At 43.8% G+C, this 22098-nt stretch overlaps 1 protein-coding gene across 2 annotated transcripts; it reads right to left on the reverse strand.

Moving 5' to 3' along the window:
• Window positions 1-5632: 5632 nt before the first annotated feature.
• LOC112227978 (zinc transporter ZIP12) lies at window positions 5633-17754 on the reverse strand. Of its 2 annotated transcripts, none has more exons than XM_024393034.2 (13): window positions 17566-17754; window positions 16004-16306; window positions 12452-12778; window positions 12062-12269; window positions 11768-11916; window positions 11497-11668; window positions 11052-11224; window positions 8894-9046; window positions 8368-8463; window positions 7404-7479; window positions 7032-7190; window positions 6621-6808; window positions 5633-6370 (listed from the first exon to the last, which is right to left on the reverse strand). In XM_024393034.2, exons 2-13 carry the CDS (start codon window positions 16271-16273, stop codon window positions 6242-6244), a joined length of 2100 nt encoding a protein of 699 aa, XP_024248802.1. In that variant the 5' UTR covers window positions 16274-16306; window positions 17566-17754; the 3' UTR covers window positions 5633-6241. The 2 variants fall into 2 exon arrangements, with proteins under 2 accessions (XP_024248802.1, XP_024248801.1); XM_024393033.2 differs by having other exon boundaries at window positions 16004-16680.
• Between the last annotated feature and the right edge of the window lie 4344 nt (window positions 17755-22098).

Raw genomic sequence — 22098 nt, forward strand, 5'->3', positions numbered from 1 at the left:
CTTGTGTCCTCTCTCCCAATCTCCTTCTTAAAACTCATTGGAGGAACAGGTCCTAGGGGAGGGACCTTGAATCTACTATGCCAATGCTCTTTGAGAAGGAGGGGAAGAGAGAGGAAAGAGAGGAATCAAATCATTGAGATACACTCTGGGAGTTGCTACCCTAATTAATGACAAGATTTTGCATGAAAGTAGAGTCTGTTCTGATCAGATTGCCTTTAGACTGGTCTTTGTATTATGATCCATATACAGCAACTTACAAACAATAATTACAGTAGGCCTATACTCTGCAGCATATTGTAATTGTGTTTTCCTGCGAAAGTTCGGTGTTTCAGAGTAAGAAATGTAGACATCGGTGGAAAAGGGATTTTATGGGTTAATAGGCACATTTTAACTCCTTACCATTGGCTCAATACCATAACTCCTGACACATCAAAACCTGACTCTAACCTCACACACAAGACACGCAGGTCAACATCTACAAGTGGGTTAGCACGTAGCTTTGGCAATTACAATACATGAAGCACAATGGGTTATGTATTGAGTCAGAGCAGTCACCCGATTTAAAATCCAAAAGGATAACATCTGAGTGCATCGCTGACATATCCCATTGTATATCTGTCTTAGCCTTTCCCCTTAGCTCACGTCTATGCTCCCTCTGTCCTCCTGACCCCTGACCGTTACTCTGCTTTGGGGGCTCTTTGCTGAGTGAGTGAGGATAGCTGCGGATACAGAAGTGCACTCACAGCCCAGATAAAAATCCTTTCCTTCCTACATCCCGGCAGCGAACACCTTTCAAAACACACACACAAGCATGTCAAAGAGGGTCTTTTAGAACAACACACACGCGCACACACACGCACACACACATACACACACACACACATACACACACACAAACCAATAAACCTGGAGCTTTCCTGGAAATTCCAAAGGGGATGGCATTCCCAAAATTAGCACAATAAATTGGAAGTATAGGAGAAAATGCTGTGAACTTCCTCTCATTGTTGTGGAATGACTCGGAAAGCTCTAATAAATGGAGTCAGCAGAATATTCACGACTTTGACACCAACCATAAGCCAAATCCTCTAAGCACTATCTACAGTATTTTCAGATCTGAGGTTATACTGTGGTTATTATGAATAAACATATTGTCCTTGTTGTATAGTTACTGGCAGATGACTACCTCCAGCTTGTGGACCAGACTTTTGTGAAATGATGTTACTGTACTGTATCGAGTACTCAACATGAACCAGTTACTGCTTAAAGAGAGCTTCTCATCAGAATTGTACATAAACGTCTCTTGTATAATATCGAATCATAGTTGTGGCCTTATACAGCCGATTCAAGATCACAAATGTATCCATTGTCTCATGAATATAGTCTAAGTGAATATTTTGTATACAGTATGCGTCTCTCTCTTTTTCCCCTCTCATGCCCCTCTTCTACCTTTTCCTTCCCCTCCTTCTCTAGGCCCACTCTGGCCTTTGAGAGAGGGAGCACAGTACAGCGCTGTGTGGGCAGGAGCCCTCCGGAGTCTCCAGCTTGGTGAGTGTGGATTAGTCAGCCCAGACCAAGAGCTTTCTGCTGGATGAAGAGAACAGTACAGGCTGCTCAGGTGGGTGGAACTGCCCCCCGTTTGACCACACACAGTGTTCACTGATCAGGACTGAGAATACATGTCTCCAAAATAGAGAGCTGACAGGCAGTGTTATTGTATAACCACATAGAGACAATAATTGATTTAGAAGGCGTATCATGTAAACAGCAGTACAGAACCAAATTCCCTGACATTGGTTATAACTGAACAGAGCAGAGCAGTACCAAAATACCACCAAACAGGGCTAGACCTGACTAGAGCTGATCAGAACAAATTCTACATACTGTATAACAGAACAAAAGTGCAGTAACAAACTCTGATTTCCATTCTGGTCATGCCAGACAAGAAAGGGGCAGCACATCCATTACAATGTCAATACCCAGCAGCAGAAAATTGGTAGATGATGTGTTTAACATAGTGGGTGAGCTACAGTGATCTTCTGTGGCTCAGTTGGTAGAGAAGGACTCTTGCAATGCCAGTGTAGTGGGTTTGATTCCTGTGACCAATATGTAAAACATGTATACATGCATGACTGTTTGTCGCTTTGGATAAAAGTGTCTGATAAACGGCATATATTATTATATATAGATACAGTATGTTTGAAGAAATGTTTTGTTTTATTGGTTGCCACATTTGTTTACACACTGAGACGAGGTGATTTCCCAACCGTCCCTCCCCAACATTAGCAATTTTTTTTAAAGGCGATAGAGATGATAAACCTTGGCCGCAACCTATGCATTAGGCATCCATCTCCGAATCAATAAGAATTGGGCTGAGTAAACAACAATCGTTTATTCTATCTTTTTGCTTGCGCTTCTAGATATCTGGAAAATATCAGCTGCTTACTAAGATCACTTATTGAGACCCCAAAGTGCTGTATTCAGAGTATTATACTGACAACCAATTATAGATATTCAGTAATGGAGTTTGTGTTCCAAGTATTTACTTCAAATATATTATCTTTAGTTTTGATCATCTATGTTAGTGAAATAAATAAGGTTGAGACTTGGTTTGTTTTCCTAATCAAATGGGGATCAATGGATGGTTTGATTGTCAACAGCAACAGCCTTATATCATAATGAACATACAGGTAAGATGCCAAAATAAAGGAAACACTTGAGTCTCTCCCACTCAACAGGTCTCAACCCTACTGAACAGTTATGGGAGACTCTGGATCGGTGCCTGAGACAGCATTTTCCAACCCCATCAACAAAACACCAAATAATGGAATTTCTCGTGGAAGAGAGGTGTCGCATCCCTCTAATAGAGTTCCAGACACTTGTAGAATATGTGCCAAGGCACATTGAAGCTGTTCTGCCGGCTCGTGGTGGCCCAACACCCTTAAGACACTTGGTTGGTGGTTCCTTTATTTTGGTATTTACTTCTGAAAGTATTCAGACCCCTTGACTTTTTCCGCATTTTGTTACATTACAGCCCTATTCTAAAGTTGATTAAATAAAATAATTTCCTCAACAATCTACACACAATTCCCCTTAATGATGAAGCAAAAAGAGGTTTTTGTCCATTTTTGTACATTTATTAAAACCAAAAAACAGAAGTACCTTATTTACACAAGTATACAGACCCTTTGCTATGAGACTCGAAATTGAGCTCAGGTGCATCCTGTGATTTCCATTGATCGTCCTTGAGATGTTTCTACAACTTGATTGGAGTCCACCTGTGGTAAATTCAATTGAGTGGAGATGATTTGGAAAGGCACACACCTGTCTATACAAGGTCCCACAGTTGACAGTCCATGTCAGAGCAAAAACCAAGCTATGAGGTCGAAGGAATTGGCCGTAGAGTTCCGAGACATGATTGTGTCGGATCACAGATTTGGGGAAGAGTACCAAAACATTTCTGCAGCATTCAAGGTCCCCAAAAACAAAGTGGCCTCCATCATTCTTAAACGGAAGAAGTTTGGAACCACCAATACTCTTCCTAGAGATGGCCACCGGGCCAAACACAAGGCCCTCTGCAATAAGTGTTTAGCGAGGTGGTCACTCTGACAGAGCTCTAGAGTTCCTATATGGAGATGGGAGAACCTTCCAGAAGGACAACCATCTCTGCAGTACTCCACTAATTAGGCCTTTGGGCTCCCGAGTGGTGCAGCGTACTAAGGCACTGTATCTCAGTGCTAGAGGCGTCACTACAGACCCTGGTTCGATTCTAGGCTGTATCACAACCGGCCGTGATTGGGAGACCCATAGGGCAGCACACAATTGGCCCAGCATCGTCCGGATTGGGGTTTGGCCGGTGTAGGCTGTCATTGTAAATAACAATATGTTCTTAACTGACTTGTTTAGTTAAGTAAAGGTTAAATAGAGTGGCCAAACGGAAGCCACTTCTCAGTAAAAGGTATGTGACAGCCCGCTTGGAGTTTGCCAACAGGCACCTAAAGACTCTCAGACTATGATGAAACCAAGATTGAACTCTTTGGCCTGAATGCCAAGCATCACGTCTGGAGGAAACAATGCTGGGTGGATGTTTTTCAACGGCAGGGACTGAGAGACTGGTCAGGATTACAGATGTGCCAAGCTTGTAGCGTCATACCCAAGAAGATTCAAGGCTGCAATCACTGCCAAAGGTGCTTCAACAAAGTACTGAGTAAAGGGTCTGAATACTTATGTAAATATCATATTTCAGTTTTTGTTAATGAAATGAGCTAAAATTTCTAAAAACACAATTTAGCTTTGTCATTATGGGGTATTGTGTGTACAGTTGTAGCCAAAAGTTTTGAGAATGACACAATATTAATTTTCACAAAGTCTGCTGCCTCAGTTTGTATGATGGCAATTTGCATATACTCCTGAATGTTATGAAGAGTGATCAGATGAATTGCAATGAATTGCAAAGTCCCTCTTTGACATGCAAATGAACTGAATCCCCCAAAAAACATTTCCACTGCATTTCAGCCCTGCCACAAAAGGACCAGCTGACATGTCAGTGATGCTCCCGTTAACACAGGTGTGAGTGTTGATGAGGACAAGGCTGGAGATCACTCTGTCATACTGATTGAGTTCGAATAACAGACTGGAAGCTTCAAAAGGAGGGTGGTGCTTGGAATCATTGTTCTTCCTCTGTCAAACATGGTTACTGGCAAGGAAACACGTGCTATCATCATTGCTTTGCACAAAAAGGGCTTCACAGGCAAGGATATTGCTGCCAGTAAGATTGCACCTAAATCAACCATTTATCGGACCATCAAGAACTTCAAGGAGAGCGGTTCAATTGTTGTGAAGAAGGCTTCAGGGCGCCCAGGAATGTCCAGCAAGCGCCAGGACCGTCTCCTAAAGTTGATTCAGCTGCGGGATCAGGGCACCACCAGTACAGAGCTTGCTCGGGAATGGCAGCAGGCAGGTGTGAGTGCATCTGCATGCACAGTGAGGCAAAGACTTTTGGAGGAAAGCCTGGTGTCAAGAATTGCAGCAAAGAAGCCACTTCTCTCTAGGAAAAACATCAAGGACAGACTTATATTCTGCAAAAGGTACAGGGATTGGACTGCTGAGGACCGGGGTAAAGTCATTTTCTCTGATGAATCCCCTTTCCGATTGTTTGGGGCATCCGGAAAAAAGCTTGTCCGGAGAAGACAAGGTGAGCGCTACCATCAGTCCTGTGTCATGCCAACAGTAAAGCATCCTGAGACCATTCATGTGTGGGGTTGCTTCTCAGTGAAGGGAGTGGGCTCACTCACCATTTTGCCTAAGAACACAGCCATGAATAAGGAATGGTACCAACACATCCTCCGAGAGCAACTTCTCCCAACCATCCAGGAACAGTTTGGTGACGAACAATGACTTTTCCAGCATGATGGAGCACCTTGCCATAAGGCAAAAGTGATAACTAAGTGGCTTGGGGAACAAAACATCGATATTTTGGTTCCATGGCCAGGAAACTCCCCAGACCTTAATCCCATTGAGAACTTGTGGTCAATCCTCAAGAGGCGGGTGGACAAACAAAACCCCACAAATTCTGACAAACTCCAAGCATTGATTATGCAAGAATGGGCTGCCATCAGTAAGGATGTGGCCTAGAAGTTAATTGACAGCTTGCCAGGGCAGATTGCAGAGGTTTTGAAAAAGAAGGGTCAACACTGCAAATATTGACTCTTGGCATCAAATATACACATACAAGCAAGGTATCTGTATATAAAGATCTCGTCTGGCACTGTAGACTAGACATCTGCCACTATCATGTCCAGACACAGATGTGACAGACAGACTGCAAGCTAGCTATGTGCCCTATGTTACACAGTACGTCATACAAAAATAAATCATCACACAGAAGATGTGTTCATGTCCTAAAGATCACATTTAGGCATCTGATTCATACAAAAGTGGATTCATCCAGCTCTAACACATTCTGCGTAACCACTGGATCTAAAATGACATTTGATTCACATCGTCACTGCTACTATTCACGTCACTCTATTATCCGGTCACTTATGACATGTTTCTTGCTTTGTGACATTTTAAATGTGCTGTTCACTGTCTTCATATGGTGTGTCAGTAAATAATGCTGTAATCAATAAACAAGATGTCAAAATGACAACAAAAAAGCAAGACCACAAAGTACCGTCAACATTGCCATCAATTACACATTTGCATGGCAGATACCATAGTATGATGTGTGTGTGTCCTGTCATCAAAACTTAAGTTTGTGCTCAAACAGTGCAAGGAGCAGAAGACAGGCCCAGCCCATTAGGAGGCCAAGGTTCTGCAGGAGGAACATGATACAGGGCCTGTTGGTCTTCACACGACTCATCTCTGGGAGCTGAGAGAAAGAAACGGGAGGAAGAGAAGAGAAGAGGGAGAAATTAGGGTCTGGGAGTTTGATTATTGGGTAAATCTCTCTCTATCCCAAATCACCTGTGAATTGCAACAATTTTATTACTTATAAATAGGGAAAGAAGATTTTCCTGACTGTGCGAGCTGACTGATCAAGGGGACACACTGTCTGGTTAAACTCCTGTCCCTATCTATCAGTGTGTGTTTTACGAAGAACAGCAGTAGCCCAGCCTCACCATCTCTACCAGCGACAGATAGAGGAAGATCCCCGCGGTAACGGTGAAGATCCACTGCTGGACCTCTGGTTCCGAGGAGACAAAGAGGCCGATGTAGAGGCCGATGAAGGCCGTCAGAGCACTGAGGAGGTTCATCATCACTGCATTCCTCACAGAGAGACCTGAGCTTAGCAACACCGCAAAGTCACCTGAGATGAAGAGAAAAGAAGAAGAACAAAGTAAGAAGAAGAAGAACATATTTTAGGTCATTTGGAACCAGTGTTTTCAGTTCTCCAAAACTGGGACACAAATGACTCAAGACATGTTTCTTTTCTGTTTGACAAAAGAACCCAAAGAAGAACAAGAAACACTGCCACCCCATGCCAACAACCTTTGACCTTTCAGTAGCTGCTCTGTGACTTGTGACCTCACCCATTTCATGAGGGATTTCATGGCAGAGGATGGCCACGGTGGTCGCCATGCCTGTCTCGGTGGACGAGGAGAAGGCCGCCCCCACCACCAGGCCGTCAGCAAAGTTATGGAGGCTGTCTCCCACGATTACCATCACAGCCAGTACAGGAATACCCTGTCCTGGGAACACAAAGAAAGTCTGTCTGTGTGGCGGCTCTGTCCTGATAGCCCATCTGCTACGTTCCCTAGCCCAGTCCCAGTCCTAGCCACACTAATTACACACAGCACACTAGACAGGACAAAACAGAAGAGGATCAAACTAGACAGAGAGGGAACTGAGGACTGGGGGACAGGGAGTGAAGATAAAGGAGGACGATGAAATATCTTACTTACTCGTCTGATGCGTAGGGGTTCTTGGTTCAGCCTCCTCTGATGGGATTTCTGTGCATTCTAAGTCCTCCACAGTTCCCTGTAGGCGAGAGACAAATACATTGGAGGATTTTTCCTTACATTACACTGCATTACAATGATATTACTCCGGTCCATGGCAAAAGCAGCACACGAGTGACCACAATTCCCCCTGCTTATGTCATGAACAGTCTGCCAAAGTTGCCAAAACTGCTCAGTTTCTCTAAGGCATGAATTATTCAACAGCAGCATCAAGGTCTCCTACACCATGGCCTGTTACAGATTTACTCTCGCCCACACTCCTCTTCACTTTCCCTGCAATGCAACATTCTGTCCACGTCAACATCAGAGTTCAAACTGTTCAAAATGTTGACCAAATATTTTTGAATCCTATAAGCCTCTTTTGAATTCCTGTGCTTTTATATTAGCCTCCCACTGCACATTGGCAGATCATTTCTCCCACTTTCACTCCAAACCTCTGCCACCTTCACCCATGTTTTCTCTTGTTGTTGATAGGCCTTTGTTGAAATGACACATATTTCCTAATATTGAGAACAGTAATCTATGGCATCACGCCAATTGTGTTCAACCAGTTCAAAGAGGGTTGACAGATTTGTCATCAGCTCTAATTTGAAGCATCAGTGGACACAGGGACACAGTTATACCACTGCAGCTGTTTGTCTCTCTTCAAAGCAGAAACCTTAAAAGCGCTCAAAAAGGACTGTTTCCCTTTCACAGACAGCTCATGTCCAAACAAGCCTAGGGGACACTTGTGTGAGGATGCACCTTCAATTGAGTTCTCTATTTCTGCTCTCATATGAGGAAGTTCAAGGGTCACCAATAGGTTTCATATTGCTTCAACTGTCCATTGATGCAATCACTGTTTTATTTTTAAAGTGCTGCCTGTTACACTACTGTATATGTGCCAGAGAGGGACAAACAGACTCACCAGCTGCATGGTTGAGATAGACATGCCCCTCTGTGACTGGCCGTTGCAGTTGAGCTCCAGGGGGAGGTCATGGGAATTGCCCAGGCCCCCGTGACCCTGCCAGAGAAAAAGAGACTCATCAGCCTCCAGTCACTCCAGAGGCCACCAGCCAGAGCCACAGCCACCTGCACAGTCAGCTCAGCTCAGGCTCTGTCACAAATGGCATCCTATTCCCTTTGTAGTGCACTATTTTTGACCAGAAGCCATAGGGATGCAGCTTCATTCCGAGTTTCAGCCAGGGCCAATGGGAACCAATGGGAAAATAGTCATTAATAACGTTTATTTGTATTTTTATGGATTTCGATAGATAACATTCAGATTTGGACATGAAACAGCCTGCTAACAGTAATTGTTGTTATTGTTATCTCCTTTTCAGGCCTGTAGTTCAATGTTGGTGGGTAACAAACTGCATATTCATTGTTTTAAACAGGAAGATGAACATGCCAAGAGACAGAAATAAATACTTTAGTAAAAACTATCATCTTACATGGCCATTTGATGGCATCACAAGGGAGAAGATCCTTTCGATGAGGAAAAAGCCGTAGATTCCAGCGATGATTCCCAAAATCTTCCACAGATATTCCTTTCCCTCAGTAAAGTGATGATCGTAATGGTGACTGTCGTCATGGAGGCCAAGGATCTCCAGAGGAGACAGGGAGAGAAAACAATGAGACATTTAATCTACACTGAAAGCATTCTTATATGTTTTGTAATCAGTCCAGTAGCCATGACTCATGATGACTATAGAAAAAAAGGGGGAGCTAAGATAGAAAGGAAATCCCAATGGGTAATGTCACTGACCATACTGTTTGTTTAACAGTGGTTAAAATGTTGTTATGCAGTCTTAGAAAATATCTTAGACCAAATAGGTTGGCGTGTTTACATGAAACAGCTATAACAACATTTTTGATGTACTTGGGAGGTGTCACCATTTAGGAGATATTCTCTATTTCCTATACCCGTGGTATGAGTATAACCACCATTCCCTATACCTGTGGTATGAGTATAACCTCCATTCCCTATACCTGTGGTATGAGTATAACCACCATTCCCTATACCCGTGGTATGAGTATAACCACCATTTCCTATACCTGTGGTATGAGTATAACCACCATTCCCTATACCTGTGGTATGAGTATAACCTCCATTCCCTATACCTGTGGTATGAGTATAACCACCATTCCCTATACCTGTGGTATGAGTATAACCACCATTCCCTATACCCGTGGTATGAGTATAACCACCATTCCCTATACCTGTGGTATGAGTATAACCACCATTCCCTATACCTGTGGTATGAGTATAACCACCATTCCCTATACCCGTGGTATGAGTATAACCACCATTCCCTATACCTGTGGTATGAGTATAACCACCATTCCCTATACCTGTGGTATGAGTATAACCACCATTCCCTATACCTGTGGTATGAGTACAACCACCATTCCCTATACCTGTGGTATGAGTATAACCACCATTCCCTATACCTGTGGTATGAGTATAACCACCATTCCCTATACCTGTGGTATGAGTATAACCACCATTCCCTATGCCTGTGGTATGAGTATAACCACCATTCCCTATACCTGTGGTATGAGTATAACCACCATTCCCTATACCTGTGGTATGAGTATAACCACCATTCCCTATACCTGTGGTATGAGTATAACCACCATTCCCTATACCTGTGGTATGAGTATAACCCCCATTCCCTATACCCGTGGTATGAGTATAACCACCATTCCCTATACCTGTGGTATGAGTATAACCACCATTCCCTATACCTGTGGTATGAGTATAACCACCATTCCCTATACCCGTGGTATGAGTATAACCACCATTCCCTATACCTGTGGTATGAGTATAACCACCATTCCCTATACCTGTAGTATGAGTATAACCACCATTCCCTATACCTGTGGTATGAGTATAACCACCATTCCCTATACCTGTGGTATGAGTATAACCACCATTCCCTATACCTGTGGTATGAGTATAACCACCATTCCCTATACCCGTGGTATGAGTATAACCACCATTCCCTATACCTGTGGTATGAGTATAACCTCCATTCCCTATACCTGTGGTATGAGTATAACCTCCATTCCCTATAACTGTGGTATGAGTATATCCTCCATTCCCTATACCTGTGGTATGAGTATAAACTCCATTCCATATAACTGTGGTATGAGTATAACCTCCATTCCATATACCTGTGGTATGAGTATAACCTCCATTCCCTATACCTGTGGTATGAGTATAACCTCCATTCCCTATACCTGTGGTATGAGTATAACCTCCATTCCCTATACCTGTGGTATGAGTATAACCTCCATTCCCTATACCTGTGGTATGAGTATAACCTCCATTCCCTATACCTGTGGTATGAGTATAACCTCCATTCCCTATACCTGTGGTATGAGTATAACCTCCATTCCCTATACCTGTGGTATGAGTATAACCTCCATTCCCTATACCTGTGGTATGAGTATAACCTCCATTCCCTATACCTGTGGCATGAGTATAACCTCCATTCCCTATACCTGTGTTTTGAGGTTTATGAGGCCTCTGTGACCTTTACCTATGGATTAAGTGTGACCTTGGCCCTATACTTGTGGGACGAGTATGGCCTCTGTGCCCTATACCTGTGGTATGAGGTGCAGGAGGGCGTCCCCTGAGAGGGTTCCCACGGCCAGGCCCACAAAGAGCTGCAGGATGAGGGCGTAGGTCTCCTGGCAGGAGTTGAAGAAGATCAGGCAGATGCCCAACATGGAGCCCACGGTGATGAGTAACACAGCAGCCGTACTGTAGCCATATTCTACAGAGAGAGCAGAGACAGAGATGTGTTCAGAACTATAGCAGAGATAACATCAATAGTTAAGAGACAGACTACAGCAGCTTTATGTGTTGAAGCCGTACATAAACGGCATTGTTCAACAGATGGATTACACATGTTTTAGACTCTACTCAGGACAAATAGTGACAAATGGGGGCATGCTGAACATCATAGCTAGACATTGACATCAGCCAAAGGACAGTGTAGACAAGATGTTGATTTCTAATGATGGGTTGTGAGGTACAATGTCTTACTCTCAATGGCACTGGGTGGAGATCCTCGTGTAGCTGGCTCTGTGGACTCACAGGCATTCCCTAGCAACTGCTGGATAACAGCTGGGCAGATTTGTCTGAAGTGATCCCGGGAAATATGCAAATGTGGATCCAGAACAAAAATATCCACCAGCTGATTGGCTGAGTAGCATACCTAATCAAATAGAAAAGAATAGAAAATATTGAACCGTGAGCCTTTTCAGCTCAAATCAGTTTTGACCACTAAATGTGGAGTCTTGAGTTTCTGTCTCACCTGTGTCCAGTCTGTGTTGATCCCCAAAGGCTCATGGACACACCCTATATGGGAGGGGCCTGAGATGCTCCGCTTCTCTCTGCAGTGTGAGTGATAGGCCCCTCCACCACCACCTCCCACACCAAGCTGGTGCAACAGCTCCTCCAAATCTATGCAACAGCCAGAGCACTGACATCAAACAGTGCTTACATCACCACATACAACTCAAATCTATAGAGATGTACTAAATAGCTTTTTGGGCCCTCTATACAACTCTATGGTCAAATCACTCACAGGAAGGACTCCTAAACTTACCCCTGACATGTAGGTTGCTGGTGCGGTTGAGGGACTGGAAGATGTAATCTGTAAAGAAGGCAGGGGAGGGCAGGTTCCTCTTGCTGAAACAGTGGCCCTGCAGGGTGTGGGTGATGATGGCTGCAGACAGTGTGGCCACTGAGGATGGATCAGCACCTTGGCTATCTGTGATCCCCAACTCATCCAGTAGACGGGAGGCATCGATACACTGAAGGAGGATGATGTGTTACTGGTTAACAACTGGGAATATCTTCCTGTAACTCGCCAGGGTCCATCTCTAACAGTCTGAGGCTATTTCACTGTGTGGAGATTGAGATGATTCTCTGGTGATGTGAAGAACTGTGCCTTTGGTTGATGTGACGTTTTATGCTAGAGGTGCAGCAGTCTTACCTGTGATTGGGAGGAGCCAGATGTCTCTGGAGCAGGTGGTTGATAGTTCTGGTTGATGAGCTGCAGAATGCTCTCTATCTCATTGGAGGAGAGGAAGCCTCTTTCTTCTGTAGGTTGGAGGTTGGTCAGGGCCAGAAGGTAGTACTGGTAGCTAGGTGACAAGGAGGAGGAGGAAAAGGAGGAAGGGGAGGGGTTGGTGGCACACAGGTGTTCCATGTTGATCATGTAGTAGAGCAAAACGGTGGAGACTCTATGGTAGTCATCCTCGGTGAGGTAAGCCTTCCTATCATCCTCCAGGACAGAGAGGACAAGGTCTGGAGTGAGGCACTGTAAACATAGCAATCAAACATGTTATGCAGTGTGTGTGACGTAGGGGATATGTTGCAAAGTAAACATTTCAGCTGCTTGGAAATGAAGTAAAACCTTTACTGGAAGCTTACAGAATGAGTCAGGCAGAATTAGGGGTGAAAGGGGGGTATATTACTGGAAACCTTCTATCAGAATGATTTAATATATCACGAGACATCTAGTGGCCCTTTTGGGTACTTCATATTTGTACAGGTGTCTGTAATGATCACCATTTTTTAGTATTTATTTTACTATGTCTGTATGTATTTGTTGTCAATGTTTTACTGTCAAACTGTTGGCAGTTGTAAAAGACGTCAATAGTTGGAAGAGTTGCAGTTATATGATAATAATGCCTTTGTTTGATTAGATGCTTTTTTTCATTCATTTAGCTATTTTCTCTTGAACCATATCGTCTATCTACTAGAAACACATGGACAATATGGACACTGATATAAAAAGTGAATGCTACACTGAACAAATATATAAACGCAACATCTACAGTGTTCATGAGCTGAAATAAAAAAAATCTTTGAACTGTTTCCATAGTCACAGAAAGCTTATTTCTCTCTGAAGTTTGTACACACATTTGTTTACATCCCTGTTAGTGAGCATTTCTCCTTGTGAGTGAGCATTTCTCCTTTCTCCAAAGTGTGCACCTTGTGCTGGGGACAATAAAAGGCCACTTTAAAATGTGCAGATTTGTCACATGACACAATGCCTCAGAAGTCTTAAGTTTTTAGGGAGTGTGCAATTGGCATGCTGACTCGAGGAATGTCCACCAAAGCTGTTGCCAGAAATTGTCCTGTTAATTTCTCTACCATAAGCTGCCTCCAACGTCATTTTAGAGAATTTGTCAGTACGTCCAACCAGCCTCACAACCACAGACCACGTGTAACCACATCAGCCCAGGACCTCCACATCCGGCTTCTTCGCCTGTGGGAGTATTTATGTCTGTAATAAAGCCCTTTTGTGGGGAAAAACAAATTCTGATTGGCTGGGCCTGACTCCCCAGTGGGTGGGCCTGGATACCAAGTGAGTGGGCCTATGCCATCCCAGGCTCACCCACAGCCACCCAGTCATGTGAAATCCATAGATTAGGGCATAATGAATTTATTTAAATTGACTGATTTCCTTATGAACTATAAGTAAGTCAAATCTTTGAAAAATTTTGCATGTTGCATTTACACAGTATGTCTGTTCAGTATACAGTACCAGTCAAAAACTTAGACACACCTACTCATTCAAGGGTTTTTCTTTATATTTCATATTTGAGGTTCTTCAAAGCTGCCACACTTTGCCTTGATAACAGCTTTGCACAATCTTGTCATTATCTCAACCAGCTTCATGGGGTAGTCACCTGGAATGCATTTCCAGTCAGCCAATCTAAAGCCACTCAATTTGGTCTGATGAGTCCAAATTTTAGATTTTTGGTTCCAACCACTGTGTCTTTGTGAAACTCAGAGTAGGTGAATGGATGATCTTCGCATCCACAATGTGAAGCATGGAGGAATGATCTCCGCACCGTGAAGCATGGAGGAAGAGGTGTGATGGTGTGGGGGTGACACTGTCAGTGATTTATTTGGAATTGAAGGCACACTTAACCAGCATGGCTACCACAGCATTCTGCAACGATGCGCCATCACATCTAGTTTGCACTTAGTGGGACTATAATTCATTTTTCAACAGGACAATGACCAAAAACATACCTGTAAGGGCTATTTGACCAAAAAGAAGAGTGATGGAGTGTTGCATCAGATGACCTGGCCTCCACCATCACCTGACCTCAACCCAATTGAGATGGTTAGGGATGAGTTGGACCGCAGAGTGAATGAAAAACAGCCAACAAGTGCTCAGCATATGTGGGAACTCCTTTAAGACTGTTGGAAAAGCATTCCAGGTGACTACCTCATGAAGCTGGTGGAGAGAATGCCAAGTGTGTGCAAAGATGTCATCAAGGCAAAGGGTGGCTACTTTGAAGAATCTCAAATCTAAAATATATTTTGATTTGTTAACATTTTTTGGGTTACTACATGATTCCATATGTGTTATTTCATCGTTTTGATGTCTTCACTATTATTCTACAATGCACAAAATAGTACAAATAAAGAAAAACCCTTGAATGAGTAGGTGTGTCCCAACTTTTGACAAGTACTGTATATATCAACTCATACACCCTGTGCTATGGAAACAGTACAAATGGATTTACAGTAACTCATTTTCATCCAGGTCAAATTGGCCAGCCATCAGTGAATGCGAATAGAGTGATTAATAAGAAATCTGCCAATTTGACTAAAAGGACTTAAAGCCATCAAACAAACACTTTGTGCTAACGATCTAAGGCATGTTCTTTGTTACAGTTAACATTTTGTTTTGTGTTGAGATCATATAAATTAAGAGGCAATATGCTTTTCCCCTGTGCAAGGCAATTGAATCCATATAATTCACAGATATTTTTTTAATTCTTTAACTCCCTTCATTGTTTGATAATAGGCCTGTTTTACCCAAATGGGGAGCTTTGTGTTAGTGTGAATACAGTCCTGGCCAGACAAACACATGAACACACACTAGAGGAAGAGAGTGGGCAAGGCACTAACCTTTGCAAATATTTTCAATGCACAATGTTTCAGGGTCATAAGAGTCAGTTTCTAATGAATGAGTTGCTTTCTTAATTTCTAAAACCCCTGCTCAAATGAGACCTCCATTCAGGGCTTCTGACACACACACACACACACACACACACACACACACACACACACACACACACACACACACACACACACACACACACACACACACACACACACACACACACACACACACACAGACACACACACACACACACACTGTAATCCCACCCATACAAACACACAGAAACCCTGTGCCTCACAGACCACATTTTTATGTAGTGTTCTGTCAATTTGAGGGACCTCTAAAGCCACTCAGCATGAGTGCTGCATAGAGGGCAAGGCCTTAAGCCTCCACACACTCACATTCCAACCATGACAAGCAGGGTTGAAAGAATGAACAGACAGGAGTGAATGCAGATCGTATCTACTGTGGTAGTAATTGCTGTTAACATTAATGTTATTTTTTGGAGTAAAACCTTAAATGGAATTAAAGTGTCATATAGTAGAATGTTATGCATAGAACCCCATAGCAGATAGAGAGTAACAGTTGGATGTCATAGAATGTTCTAGGCCTTACCTTGTCACAGAGCTCCTGTGATCCCCCAATCCGTTCTGCACAGTGCACAGCCTGGAGGACAGTGGAGAGTAGGAACCCTGTCTGGTCCCTCTGGAGCTGGGTCTGAGACCCTAGTTGTAGAGCCCTGATGGCCTCTTGCAGGTAGCCCCTCTCCTTGCCCTGTTCTGGGGCCTGGCCCTCCACGATCCTCCCCAGCAAACACAGGGGTAAAAGGAGCAATGTGGGGACAGCATGGCTCCAGAACCGCATGGTCCCACCTGGGACCCCCATCTCCCTGCTGGGACCCCTGCCACTGACTTAGGGCTGGATGGAGAGATGACAAGGAGGACAGGAAATGAAAGAGAAGGAGAGAGTGCAGCGAAGAGTTCGAGGAAGACAGAGAGGAAGAGAGAAGTTTTATCAGGCAGGGAAAATAGGATTGAGAAAGACAGACAGAGAAAGAGAGTTAGAGAGAGAGCGAGGCTAGAAGCAACGAGAGGGAGAATGTGTTTGGGCTGAGGGAGGCCTTAAAAATGTACCCGCCCCGCCTAATCTAGTGGAGGATGGCCAGCAGGAGGGCTGGCTGGGCACCCTTCACCCGAATTAGCCCCCATTACACAGGGATGGCCAGTCAGCCAAGAGCCCTGGCCCCTCAATACTCCACAACAAAGGGATTAGTGCAAGCAAGTGAGAGAGAACTAAGGGCAGGGAGTGGGTGCGAGAAGGGGAGAAAGAAAAAGGGGGCAGGGGAGGGAGCATGAAGGGAAGGACTTTGAGTTTAAATACAGTAATTGCTCCATATGGACAGAGCCTGCTATACAGCATGTTGGTAATGAGACAAGGGCCAAATGGCTGGAGAAACTCTCCTGAGTGGATGCACTTAGCAGTTAACGTGTGTATCATGTTTTGGGGGAAAAAGTTCCCTCTGCGTGGACTATTAGCTGCAGATCAGACAGACATAGGGATTTTCTAAACTCCTGGCCTCACATCTGAACAACAACATTCCTCCGAAGGAAAATGTTGCAGATTAGAGAGTTAAGCCATATTACCAGAACACAGAGGCTATAACACATTCTGGTGGAACACTTTCCATGAACACATGCACGCTTACTGTATAGAAATAGATGTTCAAGTTGTTTTTCTAATTGAAAATCCCACTGGATGTCCACCTGCTCACCAATGAGTCAGATTACCATCACGCATCTAAACAATAATAAATAGCTGTAGAACACAGATGAATCCCACAACATGAGGACGTACTAATACAGGAAGGGGCATGCTGAGTAACTGTCCCAGATGCCCGAAGCAGATCCCCAGACATTAACATAGAAGTATTTTTGCTGTATTTGTGCTGTACGGTCCCTGAGTCACCACAGGTCAAACGCACAAGTGCACGCACGCCAACACTACCTCTGAACGCATTCGCAACATCCTCCTACACACAATGTACCCTGCATGTCAGACAAATCTGAACAACACACACTTCTGTAAGACCGTATAAAACGGTATACCCATCCAAAACTACCATTGGAAAAAGATGAAACAAAACATTTCATGAAACATGAAGAGACCTAGCTACCTACCGTTTTTCCCTCTCTACCTTTTGTTTCCTTACTCTGGTGGATGGAGAGGAAGGGTTTGTGTTGTTTTCGGAGAATCCCTTGCATCGGTAAAAACCTCTTATGAGAAGAAGTAAGAATTGTGTAAGCTCCTGAGGATTAGCTGCCAGTTCCCCTGCCTTATAGTGCTCCGGTTGCCATGGAGAAACAACGAGGGCACTGGGAGCAGCACACCACAGGCTGGGGGTGGGCGAGGGAGAGGGTTGGAAGGGGTGGTGGGCAGGGTAGAATGGAAGGGTGTAGATGATCTAGTTAAATGATTGAAGCCTGAGAGAGCACTGTTCTGAGAACTGCTCATTCCTGCAAGCTCTTTGCCACAGAGCAATCAGTATGCACACTCCAAATAGACCGCAGTCTGCTGTTATGTAATACAGTAATAGCTATAAATATTTTCTTTGCAGATGGCTTGCATTGCATTGCATGTAATTGAATGTAACTAAGTGAGTGAGTGACTTAGTGACTGACTGGCTGACTTAGTGACTGATGGACTGACTGACTAACTGACTGAATGACTGATTGAATGACTGATTGACTGATTGACTGACTGACTTAGAGACTGACTGACTGACTGACTGACTGAATGAATGACTGAGAGACTGACTGACTGATTGAGTGACTGCCTGGCTGAATTAGTGACTGAGGGACTGACTGACTTCTCAGGTTTCAACAAATATTTCCACAACGTTCACTTAAGAGTCAGATTTTTAACATGAATGTTTCCCTTATGAGCAAGGAATGTTTTCCGGAGACCATTAATGTCAATTAGAATTTACCCAGAATCGGATTACCATGTTCTCAGAACTTAAGATATTAATGTTATAGACACGTTTAATGGGTACATTGCATGATTAAGATGGTGCCGTTTTGCAATCTCCGACCCTTTATTTTCACGAAATTACTTTACTTTATTTTCACGATATGTATCCACTATTATTTCTTACAACCGACAATAACTTTTGAACATCAGATCGACAGTTACTTACCCTAATTTCAGCTTCAACTTCGATTAATCTGCCAGGGGCTCTATATGTAATTACGACCCAATTTTCAGGCCACCCAAGAGGAAATGCCGTTGTTACAAAGGCAAGAGGGGGGATCCTGCTGAGATTAAGGTGAGGGGAAAACCAGCCACTTCCCTCCATTCTACTGGCCAATGTACAGTCACTTGATAATGAGATGGATGACCTCCGATCGCGGATTTGCTACCATCGTGATTCTCGATACTGCAATATTCTTTGCTTTCCTGAAACATGGCTCTCGGACAAGATACCCCACATGGCTATCCAACTCACTGGGCGGAAAGGACAGTGGAGTCAGGGAAATCGATGCGGGGAGGGGTTTGCATCTGCATCAACATACACTGGTGTGCTAACTCTAGTGCGGTGGAAGTGTCAACCCACTGTTAACCCATCTTGGAATACCGGATTGGCAAATGCCGACCCTTCTACCTCCCGGGGGAGTTTTCAGCTGTTATCGTTACTGTTGTATACTTTCAACCTCAAAACAAGAAAATAACAAGCTGGCACTTAATGAACTGTACAAGGCTATAAACCAACAAGAAAAGCTACATCCAGAGGCTGCTTTTCTGGTTGCCAGCGATTTTAATTCTGCGTTGCTAAGACATGTGATGCCCAAATTCCATCAACACATCTCCAATACCACTAGCGGCGATAAAGTCCTAGACCACAAGCAAGAAATTTGACATTCGGCAAATCTGATCATGACTCCGTACTCCTGCTTCCTGTTTACAAGCAGAAAAGAAACAGGAAGTACTCGTGAAACGCTCCGTTGAGAAATGGTAACCAGAATCAGAGATTATGCTATAGGACTGCTTTGCTAGCGCTGATTGGAATATGCTTTGAGATGCCGTTGAGATTGTTGACGAGCTAACCACCTCCATTAGAAAATGTATCGGCCACGTTGTCCCCACGGTGAGGGTTCGCTGCTTCCCTAATCAAAAGCCCTGGATTAACACAGAGGTTGGCGCTAAACTAAAGGACAGGGCTACTACACACAGAGCTGTCATACACAACCCCACTATGGCACTCCGCAGAGTCATCAAACGAGCAAAAGGACAATATAGGAATAAGGTGAAATCATATTAAACAGGCTCTGCCGCCTGGCACATGTGGCAGGGTCTACAGTCCATTACGGATTACAAAGGAAGACCCAACTGTGATCTGCCCAATGATGCCTCTCTACCAGACGAACTGAATGCATTTTATGCATGCTTTGACAACAACATCGTGCCGGGTGTGAGGGCCGTCACCGGCCCAGAGGATTGGGTGATCTCACTCTCCGAGGCCGACGTGAGAAAGCTCATTAATCAGGTCATGCCACCATGACTACTGCCATGTAGAACTCACTTCTGTAATCATCATCCCAGACACCCTAAGCACACTCCAATTTGCATACCGCCCCAACAGATCCATAGATTGCTCTCCACACTGCCTTCACCCATCTAGATAAAAGGAATACCTATGTGAGAATAATGTTAATTGACTACAGCTCAGTGTTCAACACCATTGCTCCCTCCATGCGCGTCACCAAGCTTAGGACTCTGGGTCTGAACACCTCCTTCTGCAATTGGATCCTGGACTTCCTGATAGGCCAACCCCATAACCTCTGCCACACCCCCATTCACATTGATGAGGCTGCAGTGGAGCAGGTCGAGAGCTTCAAGATCCTCATGTCCAAATCGCTAAACACTTAAAATGGTCCATACACACGCGCATAGTCATGAAGAAGGAGCACCTCTTCCCTTCAGGAGGTTGAAAAAGTTTGGCATGGGCCCTCAAATCCTCAAAAAGTTCTGCATCTGTACCATTGAGAGCATCTTGACTGGCTACACTACTGCCTGCTATGGCAATAGCACCACCCTCGATCGCATGGTGCGACAGAGGGTGGTGCGGACAGCCCAGTACATCACTGGGGGCAAGCTTCCTACCATCCAGGTTATCTACAGTACAAGTCAAAGGTTTGCACACACCTACTCATTCAAGGGTCTTTCTTTATTTGTACTATTTTCTACATTGTAGAATATTATAAAATGCCATAACACATATGGAATCATGTAGTAACCAAAAAAGTGTACATTTTTTGGTTACTACAGAAGATAGCTCAGAAGATAGCTCTATTTGGTAAAAGACCAAGTCCATATTATGGCAAGAACAGCTCATATAAGCAAAGATATATTTTTATTTATTTATTTTACCTTTATTTAACTAGGCAAGTCAGTTAAGAACAAATTCATATTTTCAATGACAGCCTAGGAACAGTGGGTAAACTGCCTGTTCAGGGGCAGAACAACAGATTTGTACCTTATCATCTCAGGGGTTTGAACTTGCAACCTTCTGGTTACTAGTCCAACTCTCTAACCACTAGGCTACCCTGCCGCCCCAAATGACAGTCCATCATTAGTTTAAGACATGAAGGTGAGTCAATCTGGAAAGATTCAAGAACTTTTAAAGTTTCTTCAAAACCTATCAAGTGCTATGATGAAACTAGCTCTCATGAGGAACGCCACAGGAAAGGAATACCAAGAGTTACCTCTGCTGCAGAGGATAAATTAATTAGTTAACTGCACCTCAGATTGCAGCCCATATACAGTGGGGCAAAAAAGTATTTAGTCAGCCACCAATTGTGCAAGTTCTCCCACTTAAAAATATGAGAGAGGCCTGTAATTTTCATCATAGGTACACTTCAACTATGACAGACAAAATAAGAAAAAAAATCCAGAAAATCACATTGTAGGATTTTTAATGAATTTATTTGCAAATTATGGTGGAAAATAAGTATTTGGTCAATACTTTGTTAAATACCCTTTGTTGGCAATGACAGAGGTCAAACGTTTCTGTAAGTCTTCACAAGGTTTTCACACACTGTTGCTGGTATTTTGGCCCAATCCTACATGCAGATCTCCTCTAGAGCAGTGATGTTTTGGGGCTGTTGCTAGGCAACACGGACTTTCAACTCCCTCCAAAGATTTTCTATGGGGTTGAGATCTGGAGACTGGCTAGGCCACTCCAGGACCTTGAAATGCTTCTTACAAAACCACTCCTTCGTTGCCCGGGCGGTGTGTTTGGGATTATTGTCATGCTGAAAGACCCAGCCACGTTTCATCTTCAATGACCTTGCTGATGGAAGGTTTTCACTCAAAATCTCACAATACATGGCCCCATTCATTCTTTGCTCTACACGGATCAGTCGTCATGTTCCCTTTGCAGAAAAACAGCCCCAAAGCATGATGTTTCCAACCCCATGCTTCACAGTAGGTATGGTGTTCTTTGGATGCAACTCAGCATTCTTTGTCCTCCAAACATGACGAGTTGAGTTTTTACCAAAAAGGTCTATTTTGGTTTCATCTGACCATATGACATTCTCCCAATCTTCTTCTGGATCATCCAAATGCTCTCTAGCAAACGTCAGACGGGCCTGGACATGTACTGGCTTAAGCAGGGGGACACGTCTGGCACTGCAGGATTTGAGTCCCTGGCG

The sequence above is a fragment of the Oncorhynchus tshawytscha genome, linkage group LG29, assembly GCF_018296145.1.
Source record: "Oncorhynchus tshawytscha isolate Ot180627B linkage group LG29, Otsh_v2.0, whole genome shotgun sequence".
Classification (NCBI taxonomy): domain Eukaryota; kingdom Metazoa; phylum Chordata; class Actinopteri; order Salmoniformes; family Salmonidae; genus Oncorhynchus; species Oncorhynchus tshawytscha.

Excerpts from the sequence above, each read along its gene's own strand:
- LOC112227978 (XM_024393034.2), bottom strand. The coding sequence starts at position 16,273 with ATGGGGGTCCCAGGTGGGACCATGCGGTTCTGGAGCCATGCTGTCCCC. Across the intron at positions 8,464-8,893 it reads TGATGCCATCAAATGGCCAT|GGTCACGGGGGCCTGGGCAA; the intron begins GTAAGATGATAG and ends TTTCTCTGGCAG. Across the intron at positions 6,809-7,031 it reads TGAAATCCCTCATGAAATGG|GTGACTTTGCGGTGTTGCTA; the intron begins GTGAGGTCACAA and ends TCTTCATCTCAG.